The following is a 15691-nucleotide window of genomic DNA, read 5'->3' on the forward strand; positions in this document are numbered from 1 at the left end:
GACTGTGTCCTCTTGTTCTGCTACTGGTTGCCTGGGAGAAGAGACCAACCCCTTCCTGGCTACAACCACCTTTCAGGTAGTTGTAGAGGGCAATGAGGTCTCCCCTGAGCCTTCTCTTCTCCAGGCTAAACAATCCCAGCTCCCTCAGCCTCTCCTCATAGGGCTTGTGTTCAAGGCCTCTCCCCAGCCTTGTTGCCCTTCTCTGGACACGCTCAAGTGTTTCAATGTCCTTCTTAAACTGAGGGGCCCAGAACTGGACACAGGATTCAAGGTGCGGCCTAACCAAAGCAGAGTCCAGGGGCACAATGACCTCCCTGCTCCTGCTGGCCACACTATTCCTAATGCAGGCCAGGATGCCATTGGCCCTCTTGGCCACCTGGGCACACTGCTGGCTCATATTCAGGCAGCTGTCAATCAGCACCCCCAGGTGCCTCTCTGTTTGGCAGCTCTCCAGCCGCTGTGACCCCAGCCTGTAGCTCTGCATGGGATTGCCGTAGCCAACGTGCAGCACTCGGCACTTGGACTTGTTAAATGCCATCCCATTGGATTCTGCCCATCTGTCCAGCCTGTCGAGGTCCCTCTAGGCTGGAAGAGACCTTAGAGATCATCCAATTCAACCTCCCTGTCATGGGCAGTAAAGATTAGTTCTGACCTTAACCACCTCCAAGCAGCACCGATAGGCTTCAGCTTTTATATTCGGCAAAGGATGAGACAGTAGGCGGAGAAGAACCTTCTGACCCTCAGTCTGGAGCAACAAGCTAGTCTCAGCAGACTTCCAACTGAAAAATGACAAATAATTAATTTAAGTATATATTTTACAATACCCAAAGCTGTCCACTTATATTTTCCTCCTAAACTTCAGGATAATCTGTGAAAAATACTTCCTGAAAACATATTTGACAGACAGAAGTCCAGAGATCAAAACATATTTTCCAATATCATACTGTTAGTCATGTCATAGAATGTTAGGGGTTGGAAGGGACCTCTAGAGATCATCCAGTCCAACCCCCAGCCAGAGCAGGATCACCCAGAGCAGGCCACACAGGAACACATCCAGGCAGGTTTAGAAAGTCTCCAAAGGAGACTGCATAACCTCTCTGGGCAGCCTGCTCCAGGGCTCCAGCATCCTCACAGTAAAGTTTATTCTCCTGTTAAGGTGGAACTCCCTGGGTTCCAGCTTGTATCTGCTGTTTCTTGTCCTATTACTGGACACCACCACAAAGAGCCTGGCACCTTCATCCTGACACCCACCCCTCAGATATTTAGAGACACTCATAAGATTCTTTCTGAGCCTTCTCCACTCCAGACTAAACAGCCTCAGGGCTCTCAGACTTTCTTCATAGCAGAGATGTTCAAGTGCCTTCATCATCCTTGTTGCTCCCTGTTGGACTCTCTCCAGCAGATCCCTGTCTTTCTTCAACTGGGGAGCCAAAAACTGGACACAGTATTGCAAGTGTGGTCTCAGCAGGGTAGAGTCGAGGGGGAAGAGAACCTCCCTAGACCTGCTGGACAAATTGTTCTTGACACACCCCAGGATCCCATTCACCTTCTTGGCCACAAGAGCACATTGCTGTCCCATGCATCTACATCTATTTATCTTTTTGACTCAAGTAGATGATCAAAACACTTCTTTTTTTCCAAAATCTCTCCTCAACAGTCAGGAACCCAACAAACATTTTTTGGTCATCTGCAAACATAACATTCTACCGAGCTTCAACAGCCTTCTTAGATGTGCTTTTAAGAAGGGATTCTAGGCTTCCAGGATTTTTCCTTGTAGAGGTGAAGTTCCATCTCACTACCACAGCCTGAACTGATGGCAGTTAAAAACTTGAATTTCCTCTTGCCTGCAACAGTAATCTGCCAATAATTACATAGAATTACATAGAATAAACCAGGTTGGAAGAGACCTTCAAGATCATCGCATCCAACCCACCAACCAATCTAACCCACCTAAACAACTAACCCATGGCAACTAACCCATTAATTAATTAATTAATTAATCCCAGAAACCATTAGAACACTGCAAAGTGTTTTGATGTTTCATAATTTAAAAACTCAGAGAGCTCTTCCCAGAAAAAAACAAAAATCCCTGAAGTCACATTGCAAATTAGGATAAAATGAAGATTTTTTTGTGGGTGTGTTTCTAATTAAGTTACCAATAGAGAACTTTTCCAGGCACCACTGGGTGACTTCAATTTACCAGTTGGAGACATGGAAGATTTAAGATGCAATAAAGGCATGCTGTTGTAATAAATGAGATTCCATTTTGGAACACACAGCACCTACACTCAAATAAGACCCTTTAAGATTTCCCAAAGTAAAAATAGAATAGAATAGAATAGAATAGAATAGAATAGAATAGAATAGAATAGAATAGAATAGAATAGAATAGAATAGAATAGAATAGAATAGAATAGAATAGACCAGGTTGGAAGAGACCTTCAAGATCATCGCGTCCAACCTATCACCCAACACTACCTAATCAACTAACCCATGGCACCAAGCACCCTGTCAAGTCTCCTCCTGAACACCTCCAGTGATGGCGATTCCACCACCTCCCCGGGCAGCCCATTCCAGTGGGCAATCACTCTCTCTGTGTAAAACTCCCTCCTGACCTCCAGCCTGAACCTCCCCTGGTGCAGCCTGAGACTGTGTCCTCTTGTTCTGGTGCTGGCTGCCTGGGAGAAGAGACCAACCTCTGCCTGTCTACAACCTCCCTTCAGGTAGTTGTAGAGAGCAATAAGGTCACCCCGGAGTTTCCTCTTCTCCAGGCTAAGCAGCCCCAGCTCCCTCAGCCTCTCCTCATAGGGCTTGTGTTCCAAACCCCTCACCAACTTTGTTGCCCTTCTCTGGACTCGTTCCAGCAAGTCAACCTCCTTCCTAAACTGAGGGGCCCAGAACTGGACACAGGACTCGAGGTGTGGCCTAACCAGTGCAGTGTACAGGGGCAGAATGACCTCCCTGCTCCTGCTGGCCACACTGTTCTTGATGCAGGCCAGGATGCCATTGGCCCTCCTGGCCGCCTGGGCACACTGCAGGCTCATGTTCATCCTACCATCTACCAGCACCCCCAGGTCCCTCTCTGCCTGGCTGCTCTCCAGCCACTCTGACCCCAGCCTGTAGCTCTGCATAGGGTTGTTGTGGCCGATGTGCAGCAAGTTCCATATATCCTTTTCGAAACAAGGAATTAAAAAGAAGTTTGGAAGCTAGGTGAGAGTGGTTTAAGGCTGCTTCTCTGTAAATCAGAGACTAACTTTATTGGCAAAACCACAAAGGTTTAGACACGGCAAGAATGTAACACTAGGTTTTCAGCAGCTGAGATTCCTTCTTGGAGAAATCCACCACAGGATGACACAAATTATTTAGAAGAGACCTTTCAACAGTTCTTCAAACACAGGGAATAAACACATTTAGCTTCAACTTGGGAAACTTTATCCATAAAAAAGATGACATTTCCTCAAGTAGGAGTTTTAAATAGCAAGATACTCACAGATTGGAGCATAAGTGAATGCTTTCCTGAAGCAAGGGGAAGTGCTGATGGTAGGGTAGGCTACTAAAGGCCTGATCTGCCAATTCTACCAGTTCAGACAGGTTCTTCTGACCCTGAGAAGCAAAATGAAAGAAATCAGTAATATTAATTACTAATATTAAAAGTATACAACTTTATTGCAGAATCATACAATTATAGAATATTAGGGGTTGGAAGTGACCTCCAGAGATCATCCAGTCCAACCCACACTGCCAAAGCAGAGTCACCTAGGGCAGGGCGCACTGGAACACATCCGCTTGGGTACGAAAAGTCTCCAGAGAAGGAGACTCCACAATCTCTCTGGGCAGCCTGCTCCAGGGCTCTATCCAAGCTGGCCTTGAACACCTCCACAGAAGGGGCATCCTCCCTGGGCAACCTGTTCCAGTGTTTTACCACCCTCAATGTAATGAATTTCTTCCTCATCTCCAGTCTAAATCTGCCCTACTCAATCAGTATATTCAGTATTCAGTACCACAGAGGTTGGAAGAGACCTCAAAGATCATCGAGTCCAACCTGTCACCACAGACCTCATGATTAGAGTAGGGAGGACACTACTGCCCTTCCACATTAAGGGTCTGATGTGCTACCAACTGAGCCACGACTGCCCCAAATCATTTCCCTCTCATGCTGTCACTACAAGCCTTTGTGAAAAGCCCCTTCCCCAACTTTCTTGTAGGCCCCATTCAGGTATTGGAAGGCTGCTCTAAGGTCTCCCTGGAGCCTCCCCTTCTCCAGGCTCAATTCTCTGTTTCTACTTAGGATACATTGGGTTTGGTTTGTTCAGGGTTTGGTTTGGTTTGGTTTGGTTTTGGTTTTTTTTACAAACCTCATGAGCACTACTGATGAAAACAAATCCAAATTAACCACATCATGCATGCTATGGAGCACTCATAGGTGTGGATTTTCATCAGCTATGACAGACTATAGGTTGCACCACAGAGAAAAGGGAGGAAGAAGATTTGCCTGCAGGAAACCTTTTATATAATAGAATCACAGACCTTCTTCTGAACTTCAGCCATAAAGCTACAAGTGCATTCCATTGAATATGCAGCTTCTGAAGCTTGTTTGTAAATCCTGTAATCTTCAGTACTCATCTGCTCCAGGTAGGCTGCAATGGACTCCTGAATGCTTGGGTATTCCACAGAGAAAGGCATGTCCAGAGAGAGAATAAATAAAGCACACAGCAAACTCTTCTGTAAAACTTTATTTGCCTGTGAAAGAGAAAATAACTGTTAGAAGAGCAGCCTGAAAATGCAACAAATCAAACAGCAGCATCTGCACTCATTCAACAAGTAGCAGCCCTGTCCATGGAAGGGAGGTTGGAGCAGATGGTCACAGTATCACAGTATCACAGTATAACTAAGGTTGGAAAGGACCTCAAGGATCATCGAGTCCAACCTATCAACACAGACCCCATGACTAGACCATGGCACCAAGTGCCACGTCCAATCCCCTCTTGAACGCCTCCAGGGACAGTGACTCCACCACCTCCCTGGGCAGCACATTCCAATGACGAATGACTCACTCGGTGAAGAACTTCCTCCTCACCTCGAGTCTAAACCTCCCCTGGCGCAGCTTGAGACTGTGTCCCCTTGTTCTGGTGCTGGTTGCCTGGGAGAAGAGACCAACCCCTTCCCGGCTACAACCACCTTTCAGGTAGTTGGAGAGGGCAATGAGGTCACCCCTGAGCCTCCTCTTCTCCAGGCTAAACAATCCCAGCTCCCTCAGCCTCTCCTCATAGGGCTTGTGTTCAAGGCCTCTCCCCAGCCTTGTTGCCCTTCTCTGGACACGTTCAAGTGTTTCAATGTCCTTCTTAAACTGAGGGACCCAGAACTGGACACAGGACTCAAGGTGCAGCCTGACCAAAGCAGAGTACAGGGGCACAATGACTTCCAAAGTCATTGTCTCTCAGGTCCCTTCCAACTGAAGCCGTTCTGTGACTCTATGAATCATGATTGCTGTTACTTAAAATTATACAAACACAGAGCAAATAAATTCTAGACAAAGTATTCCATTGGTTTATTATTATTATTATTATTATTATTGTTATTGTTATTATTGTTATTATTATTGTTGTTATTATTATTATTGTTTTTATTATTATTAAAAAGCAAGAGTTCAGTAGATTTTAGTCTTACTGTTAGTCCTGTGACCAGCCACAGAAACTGTGTGAACTAGCCACAGCACTAGCAACCACATACACCACTGGCCATGGTCCATTCACAGATTGCATGAGGTTGGAAAGGACCCTAAAAAGTCATCGTGTCCAATCCCCCTGCAGTCAGCAGGGACACTTCCAGCTAGATCAGTATGCCCTGGGCCACAGCAAGTCTGATCTTGAATGTCTTCAGGGATAGGGCCTCAACCACATCCCTGGGCAACCTGTTTCAGTATTTCACCACTCTCATTGTGCAGAGTGCACTCTCTGATGTCCATCCTAAACCCACCCTGCTCCAGTTTCAAACCTTCTAAACAGTCCCTCCCCAGCCCTCATGTAGGTCCCATTCAGATATCGAAATGCAGCTCTAAGGTCTCCCTGAAGCCTTCTCTTTTCCAGGGTGAACAGCCCCAATTCTTTCAGCCTCTCTTTGTAGGAGAAGTTCTCCAACCCTCTGATAATCTTTGTGGCCTCCTCTCCATCCACTCCATCAGGCCCATGTCTCTCCTGTGTTGGGGCTCCCACACCTGCACACAGAACTCCAGGTGAGGTCTCCCCAGAGCAAAGCAGAGGGGCAGGATCCCCTCTCTCCAACTCTGGCCAAGCTGCTTTTGATGCAGCCCAGGATGCCATTGGCACACACTGTTGGCTTAAGTCCAGCTTCTCATCCACACACCCCCCCAAGTCCTTCTCTGCAGGGCTGCTCTCAACGTCATCATCTCCCAGCCTGGACTGATTTCCTGTCTAACCACCAGATGGCAGAGAACTCACAGACCACAATTTCTCTAATGAAAATGCTGTCTGCAAATGCACAGAACAACTTCACACCCTGAGAAGCAGGAATTCTGTTGCTGTTCTGGTCGTTTCTAGTACAAGTGATCAATATTCCCACACACAAAAATTTGACCTGAAATACAATTTTTTCTTAACTCCTGCCAAACACAGAATTGAGATCTTGCATGATGTGCATAGAAACACAGAAGACAAAAAAGATAAGGCATTAGATGAGTGTGAGAACACTGATTTGCAGTTAAAAGAGACTATTGCTGCTAATAGTGAAAGACAAGATTTGTGACCATAGGTTTGCAAGTGAAAATCAAACAGCCACTTGGATTGAAAACCATCTAACAAAAGGAGCTGCACTGATTTAGAAACTGATCCCAAGAAAGTGTAAACCCATCTAGGTTTGAACACATTCTAACACTTCCATCCCACAGAAAAATTCCAATCAGACTTCCCCTGTCTGAAATAAAAAGGAAAAACATCCCCAAGCAAGTTGTAGAAGGGCTTGTAGTGATAGGATGAGAAGGAATGGACTGAAGCTTGAGGAAGGCAGATTGAGACTGGAGATTAGGAAAGAATTCTTGACAGTGAGGGTGAGGAGACACTGGAACAGGCTGTCCAGGGATGCTGTGGATGCCCTCTGCCTTGATGCATTCAAGGCCAGGTTTAGAATAAACCTTCATTTATTTAGAATAAACCAAACCAGGTTGGAAGAGACCTTCAAGATCATCACGTCCAACCCATCAACCAATCCAACCCACCCAAACAACTAACCCATGGCACCAAGCACCCCATCAAGTCTCCTCCTGAACACCTCCAATGATGGTGACTCCACCACCTCCCTGGGCAGCCCATTCCAATGGGCAATCACTCTCTCTGTATAGAACTTCTTCCTAACATCCAACCTGAACCTCCCCTGGTGCAGCCTGAGACTGTGTCCTCTTGTTCTGGTACTGGCTGCCTGTTCCAGCAAGTCAACCTCCTTCCTAAACTGAGGGGCCCAGAACTGGACACAGGACTCGAGGTGTGGCCTAACCAGTGCAGTGTACAGGGGCAGAATGACCTCCCTGCTCCTGCTGGCCACACTCTTCTTGATGCAGGCCAGGATGCCATTGGCCCTCTTGGCTGCCTGGGCACACTGCAGGCTCATCTTCAGCCTACCATCAACCAGCACCCCCAGGTCCCTCTCTGCCTGGCTGCTCTCCAGCCACTCTGACCCCAGCCTGTAGCACTGCATGGGGTTGTTGTGGCCAATGTGCAGAACCTGGCACTTGGATGTGCTGTTGGATGAGGCCTTGAGCAACCTAGGCCAGTGGAAGGTGTCCCTGCACATAGCAGGGGCATTGGAACTGGATGATTGTCATAGTCTCTTCCAACCCAAACCATTCAGTGAAGCTAAGAATTCGAGAGCTACAACTGAACTTCTTTACAGGAGCACTGGATGGACATGAGAATGAAAATCACTATTATGTATCAAACATTAATTGCCTTCTGTATTCCATCAGGTCAGAAGTGGTGATTTTAAATATGATGCAATTTAAACATCATTCTAGTCTGACTTGCACTCATGCTGCAAAGGAGCAGGGGGCAGCAAAGCTTTGCAAACCTTGCATCATAACAGAAAACACACTAAAGAAGGAAAGACAACACTGAACTTAAAAAACCTCCTGGAAGAGAATGTACTTAAAATGTTGGGGGGTTAAGATTAAAGATCTGCAGAAGATTCTGCAGAATGCACTGATCAATGAAGGATGGACAGAGGAGCCTTTGTTGACTGTACACAAGAGAGACATGGAGCTGCTGGAGTGGGACCAGAAGAGGGCCACAGAGATGATCAGAGGGCTGGACCACCTATCCTGTGGGGACAAGCTGAAAGAATTGGGGCTGTTCAGCCTGGAGAGAAGGCTGCAGGGAAATCTTAAAGCTACATTTCAGTATCTGAAGGCGACCTACAGGAAGGCTGGGGAGGGACTGTCTATAAGGGCTTGTAGCAATAGGATGAAGGGCAATGGTTTGAAACTGGAGCATGATAGAACTAGGTTGGACATCAGGAGGAAGTTATGCACAATGAGGGTGGTGAGACACCAGAATAGACTGCCCAGGGATGTGGTTGAGGCTCTGTCCCTAAAGACATGCAAGATCAGACTTGCTGTGGACCAGGGCATGCTGATCTAGCTGGAAGTGCAACTGTTGACTGCAGGGGGGTTGTACAAGATGCCCTTTGAGGGTCCCTTGTAACCTGATGCAGTCAGTGAACAAACCAATGTGAATTAGATTAATTTCTCTGTCTGGGGGCTGCTTTCATGTTGTTAACCACAACTGGCAAACCAAAACAAAAGTACATCTCATTGGTGCTAGCTTACCTTTTCTACAGGGACCAGGGTCTGCAGCAGCCTAACAGTGAAGAGTGAAATGCTGTTGAATGCCATTCTGTGATGCACCAACATCACCTCGGGCTGCTCTGCACTGATATTGCTTTTGTGATATAAAATAGTTTCTCCAAGCAAACCCAAGACCAGCAGCAGCTTCCCTTTCTGCAAACAAAAATCAGAACTACAATCATTTCATTAGCAATCATTGCAACATCACTGCATGGTCACAGTGTTTGTACAGCACCCAAAGCAGCAGACAGTTACACCAAACACTTCTAAAATGCAGAAAGGGTACAAAAAGCACAGGGTGCCTTTTTTCCAGTCTGGAAAAGAAAAGGCTGAGGGGGAGCTCATCAATGCTTAGCAATCCTTACAGAGTGGGTGTCAGGAGAATGGGACTCAAAACATTCTATGAGTCTGTGGTTGACTAAATAAGTCTCCCACCATTTGCATGAATTCTAACTTCAATCATATGCACAGAAGACCACACATCTCTAGTGTTCAGACAAGTTGTAGCTTGCATCTCTAGCATGTTTGCTACATGCTGTCTTACATTTCATAGAATCACTAAGGCTGGAAAAGACCTCTAAGATCATCAAGTCCATCTGTTACCCAACTACAACTACCACTTAACTAGATCCTGAAGCACCACAGCTACAGCTTCTTGAACACCTCCAAGGATAGTGACTCCACCATCACCATGGGCAGGCTGTGTCAACACCTCCTGCAGCAAAGAAATTTTTCCTAATATCCAACCTTAGCCTCCCCTGGCACAACTTACCTGTGAGAAAATACCAACCCCAGCCTCACTCCAACCTCCTTTCAGGGAGTTGTAGAGATTAATGAGGTCTCCCCTCAGACTTTATTTAGAATAAACCTTTATTTAGAATAAACCAAACCAGGTTGGAAGAGACCTTCAAGATCATCGCGTCCAACCTATCAACCAATCCAACCCACCCAAACAGCTAACCCATGGCACCAAGCACCCCAGCAAGTCTCCTCCTGAACACCTCCAATGATGGTGACTCCACCACCTCCCCAGGCAGCCCATTCCAATGGGCAATCACTCTTTCTGTATAGAACTTCTTCCTAACATCCAACCTGAACCTCCCCTGGCACAGCCTGAGACTGTGTCCTCTTGTTCTGGTACTTCTCTTCTCTAGACTAAACAACCCCAGCTGCCTCAGCTGCTCTTAGTATAACACTCTCCAAAACCCCCACCAGCCTTGTTGCTACTCCCTGGACACCCTCCAGCACCTCAGTGTCTTTCCCATCCTGTGGCACCCAGAACTGAAGCCAGTACTCAAGCTGTGACCTCACCAGGGCACACAGGGGCACAATCACTTCCCTACTCCTGCTGGACACATCAGCTGGTAAAAGACTTTTTTTTTCATTGTTTGCTACTGCTAGAACCAGCAATAAACTATTTCAGCTTTTCCAAAGGGTAGGCTCAGCAGAAGATCAGATTTGTAGATGAATCACTGCAGAAAATGTCAGGGGCTTATAAAAGCAGCCTGTTAAATATGGCTGAGCAAAGCCTAAAGCATCTTACCAATTCCAAGGCAAAAAGGCTATCCTCTTCCCAAACACTGTCAGAAATAGCATCACCAATAAGGAACATGTCTTCAACCAGCAATTCTAGAGCTGCCATTGTCACTCTCCTACTGCCTAGGAATACAAATGAGAGAAGAAATTCAAACACAGCCAAAACATTGTGATATCCAGAAAACAGCATTTGGAAAAAGAGATTACTCTGAATCCAAACTGTGGTATTTTAATTGTCCAAGATGCTTTTACCAAACTAATGCTAATGACTCTCAACAACCAAAGAAGAGACAAGGATGTACTGGAGAGAGCTATGAGGATGATGATGAAGGGACATGAACATTGCTGCTATGAAAAAAGGCTGAGACCCCTGGGGCTGTTTAGTCCAGAGAAGAGAAGGCTGAGAGGGGTTCTATCAATGTCTACAAATGTCTGAGGGGTAGGTATCAGGATAAAGGTGCCAGGCTCTGTTTGGTGGTGCCCAGTGACAGGACAAGAAGTAACAGGGATAAGCTGGAACACAGGAAGTGCCACCTTAACAGGAGAAGAAATGTCTTTATTGTGAGGGTTCTGGAGGCCTGGAGCAGGCTGCCCAGAGAGGTTGTGGAGCCTCCTTCTCTGGAGACTATCCAAATCTGCCTGGATGTGTTCCTGTGTGGCCTGCTCTAGGTGATCTTGCCCTGGCAGGGGGTTGGACTGGATGATCTCTCAAGGTCCCTTCCAACCCCTAACATTCTGTGATTCTACAAGGATCATTAAGGGTCTTGAACATTTCTGCTGTGAATAAAGACTCAGAGACCTGGCATTGTTTATTCTGGAGATGGCTGAGGGAGATCCTATTGCTCTCTACAACTACCTGAAAGGAGGTTGCAGTGAGGCTGGTGTTAGTCTCTTCTACCAAGTAATTAGAGATAGGATTAGAGGAAATAGGCTGAAGTTGTGCCAGGAGAGGGTTAGGTTGGAGATTAGGAAAAAATTCTTTGCAGAAGGAGTGGTGAGGAGTTGGAACAGGCTGCCCAGGGAGGTGGTGGAGGTGTTCAAGAAGCTGGTGTTTCAGGATCTAGTTTAGTGGTCATGGTAATTGGTAGTTAGCCTCCCCCTAATGTCCCCAGAGAAAACACAGGAGTAGCAGTCAAGGGCTAGAAGGTTTCATGAAGAATAAGGCAGAATACCTGGAGCCAGGCCAGATATTTTCAACCTCACACAACAGAGAATGCCAAAACTGTCTGGCATCCTAGAGAACCATATGGTGACAGTTTCCCCCCAAATACTCCATTTAGTGCAACTGTTAGCTTAGTTACTTGTTGCTGCTATGTTTCTATTCCAAACCATGGATGAATTTCACACAACATTGTTGAGTTTCCAATTTAGTTTCTAACATCACAATTCTGCATCCTTGGAAATCTGTTTTTAAAAGGCAAGGTCTATTGCTTGTTCAGTCTGAACATTCATTCCTATTCTTTGCAGATTTTTCACTGTAGAAGCCTTGATGAGGAAAAATATCTGTGTACCTGGCTGTATCTGTAGTGACAATGACCACAGCCCAAGTGATCTGCTCTGACTGAGCACATGGCAGAGAATGGCACAGGGCCTTTTTGAAAGCTTTCTATTTCTTCTCTCACAGAAGTGCTGTTTTCCATTTATTTTGGGCAAGGCTTTGTTGATTTGAACAGTTTATGTCTGCAAATTCCAATTATCATGCAAACTCCTGACCAAATTTCCATGCTGAAAGCACTTGAAAGGTGACTTAGTAAATTTCTCCAGTATAATGTAAGTAATAAACAATGCTGGGGTTCTTTTTAAAAGGCACAAATCCAGGCTGGGTGCAAAGTGGGTTTGGAATAGCCCTGAAGAAAGAGAGTTAGGAGTGTTGGTTGATAAGAAGCTTCCCAGGAGCCAGCAGTGCTCTCACACAGTCCAGAAGGCAGCTGTGCGCTGGGCTGCAGCCAGAGGAGTGTGGGCAGCAGGGCAAGAGAAGGGATTCTGCCTCCTGACTCCACTCTGCTGAGATCTCACCTCCAATCCTGCTTCCATTTCTGGTGTCCCCAGCAGAAGGACACAAAGCTGCTGGAGAGAGTCCAGAAGAGGTCACAAAGATGATCCAAGGGGCTGGAGCACCACTGCTGTGAGGATAGGCTGAGGGAGCTGGGGGCGTTCAGCCTGAAGAAGAGAAGACTCCAGGGAGACCTAATAGAAGCCTTCCAATGCCAGAAGGGATCCTCCAGGAAGGCTGCAGAGGGACTGTTTGCAAAGGCCTGCACTGATACGATGAGGGGCAATGGTTTGAAATGACAGCAGAGCAGATTTAGATTGGATGTGAGGAACAAGTTCTCCACCATGAGGGTGGTGGAACACTGCAACAGATTGCCCGGGGAGGTAGCTGAGGTCCCATTGATGGAGATGTTCAAGGTCAGGCTAGAAAAGGCTCTGAGCAACCTGATCTAGTGGAGGATGGTCCTGCTGACTGCAAGGAGGTGGACTAGATGACCTTTGGAGGTTCCTTCCAACCCAAACCATTCTATGATTCCATCACTCTCTGATTTCATCCAGCCACACAATTTTCCCACCACAGACTTACTTCTTCCTACCACTACCACTACTTTCCATCACCAGTAAAAGACACCTGAAACTTCTGTAGCAACTCTGAATATCAACCAGAAGATTGAAGCTTCATGGTCTGAACAAAGCCCCAGGGAAAGAACTCTTATAACTAGCTGCAGTATATCAATAATCATTTGTACCTTATTTATTTGTGGTACTCACTTAACATTACCAACTTCAGAGGTATGTACTAAAGGTGGGAAGGATATAGAAGTGAAATACTCAATTCAAAGCTTTCTCACCTGTTCTTAGAAGAGGTATTGCACTTTCCAAGATGGCAACACAGAACTGAGGCAGGCTAAGCTGCTTCATCTGTAATTCCAAAGTATCCTCATTTTCAATAGCTGACAGGTCCGTATGTCCTACATCAAGTGGGGAATGCAGAGAGATTCTGGAGTTTGCATTTGCTTGAGTACTGTTTCCACTTACAAAAACAAACCAAACAAGAGAAACAAAGAGACAAAGTTAACTCTTGCAAAGAGAAAACTCAAGTACATATTGATGTACATGAACTTATTGAGAAGGCTCCAGGAAGACCTCAGAGTGGCCCTCCAGTACCTGAAGGTGGTCTACAACAAAGCTGGGGAGGGACTTTCTGCAAGGGCTTGTAGGGACAGAGTGAGAGGGAATGGACTGAAGCTTGAGAAGGGCAGATTTAGACTAGAGATTAGAAAGAAATTCTTTAGATTGAGGGTGGGGAGACACTGGAATAAGTTGCCCAGGGAGGTGGTGGAAGCCCCACCCCTGAAGATGTTGAAGGCCACACTGGATGAGGCCTTAAACAGCTTGGTCTAGTGGAAGATGTCCCTGCCCATGGCAGGGGGCTTGGAACTAGATGATCTTTAAGGTCCTTTCCAACCTAAACCATTCTACAAACCCATGTTAAAAATAACATCAAGCAGTTTAATGACCTCCTTCCTTAATGCATAACCTTTCTTCCATCCCAATCTTTCTTTGCTATCCACCAGCACTGCAGGAAGAGAAGGATTTTACAGTACCACTCCGACCCCAGCCTGTAGCTCTGCATGGGATTGCCGTAGCCAAAGTGCAGCACTCGGCACTTGGACTTGTTGAATGCCATCCCATTGGACTCTGCCCATCTGTCCAGTCTGTCAAGGTCCCTCTGCAGAGCCTTTCCACCCTCTAACTAACATCTGCTCCTAACTTGGTGTCACCTGCAAACTTGCTGATGACTGACTCAATCCCCTCATCCAGATCATCAATGAAGATGTTAAAGAGGACAGGGCCCAGCACTGATCCCTGGGGGACGCCACTGGTGACTGACCGCCAGCTGGATGTGGCACCATTCACCACCACTCTCTGGGCTCGGCCCTCCAGCCAGTTCCTAACCCAGCACAAAGTGTTGTGGTCCAAGCCACGATCTGACAGCTTAGACAGTAGATTTTGGTTGATTGGCTTTTTAAATGTCAGGACTGGTAGCATCACAAGTGAATGCCTACTGTTTTGGCAGTCATCTTCACATGCACTTTGCAGGGCGTACTGGAAGAAATACACATGCAATGAACATGATATTGCCAGAGAAAAATCAGTTGATTTGAAATTGTGACAAAAAAAAAAATCTATCAGCTCCTTGAAGCAAGACCACTTACTAAATCAAACTTCAACTGGACTGACTAGATCAAAATCATTTTAAGAAGCTAGCTATGGGAGGCGACGGAGATTGGAATCAATACGGCTGACCAATATGATCGAGTATGGTTCCTTTTTTGTTCCAGTGTTGCAGGCCTATGGTGAGGCTTGTAGTGCAGGTGTAGCACAGTAAAGTGTAGAACAGGAGACAGGAAAGGCAGAAGTGCATAGCAAGGGAACTGCTACAACTTATATAAACTCGGAGTGCCTTGTTGGCACGGCTTCATTGGTTCCCTCTGAGTGACCACACATTGCACTATTACAGATTATTGGTCCAACTACTAACGACACAACGAGGTTTGTTGATGCAGGTGCATGTCCTGTTGTCCCAAGATAACTGTCCATGTTTATAGCTACCAGTGCCTTGTTTTAGTTCCATGCTGCAGGCACAGCACTGTTTTGCTACACTGCTGTCTGGCTCTGCACTTATGCTGAGCATGGCCTACCACCATGTCAGGCTCTAGGCCTGCACTGCCGGATTGCTCACACTGCTCGTCGCTGGCATTGCCACAAGAATCCCTAGAAGCAAAATCAAATATGCCTTATGTTTGAGATTCTAGGACTTCTTTGTCCACCACAAACCAGAAAATATTGAGTTTTAGGGTTTCTTTGTCCACTGCAAACCAGAAAATATTGCCTTGTCCAAGAAAGCTTTAAATGCAACCAGCAGATTACAAAATACATACCTAGGTACTGTAGAATCATTTAAAATTCTGAGCTCTGTATACAGTTCATCATTTTGTCACTTTTTAAACTGCTTTCCAAAAGAATCTAACTCTAATTCTTTCCAAAATCATCCAATTCTATTATTCTAACTAACTCTACAAATACAACTCAGAACACAGAGTTTTATTTTTCTTAGCCTAAAGAACATTTAGTGATCTTGAATTGCTTTAAAAACCCCTATACAACTTTTAAAGGGGCTTCTTTGGTTTGTTTCATGGCTTCTTTTCTTATTAAACAATCTGGAGAAACTGAATTGTGGCATGACTGTGTTTTGTCTCTGTGTAACAAAGAGGTCCAAAGAACAGCAACCACGAATTTCAAAGCCAA

General features: G+C 45.9%; 1 protein-coding gene across 1 annotated transcript in view; it reads right to left on the reverse strand.

Annotated features, from left to right (window-relative positions):
* Positions 1-15691, reverse strand: part of RTTN (rotatin) — a 93329-nt gene that overhangs the window by 65268 nt on the left and 12370 nt on the right. Inside the window, exons 9-14 of the mRNA XM_068147686.1 lie at positions 13231-13412; positions 10395-10510; positions 8834-9004; positions 4528-4740; positions 3491-3603; positions 653-779 (exon numbers count right to left, since the gene is read on the reverse strand). Of these exons, the coding sequence (XP_068003787.1) occupies positions 653-779; positions 3491-3603; positions 4528-4740; positions 8834-9004; positions 10395-10510; positions 13231-13412 (922 nt within the window). The remainder of the gene's footprint in view (positions 1-652; positions 780-3490; positions 3604-4527; positions 4741-8833; positions 9005-10394; positions 10511-13230; positions 13413-15691) is intronic.

This window comes from Melanerpes formicivorus, unplaced genomic scaffold, assembly GCF_026170545.1.
Source record: "Melanerpes formicivorus ecotype bairdi unplaced genomic scaffold, bMelFor1.0.p_v2 SCAF_15, whole genome shotgun sequence".
In the NCBI taxonomy this organism is placed as follows: Eukaryota; Metazoa; Chordata; class Aves; order Piciformes; family Picidae; genus Melanerpes; species Melanerpes formicivorus.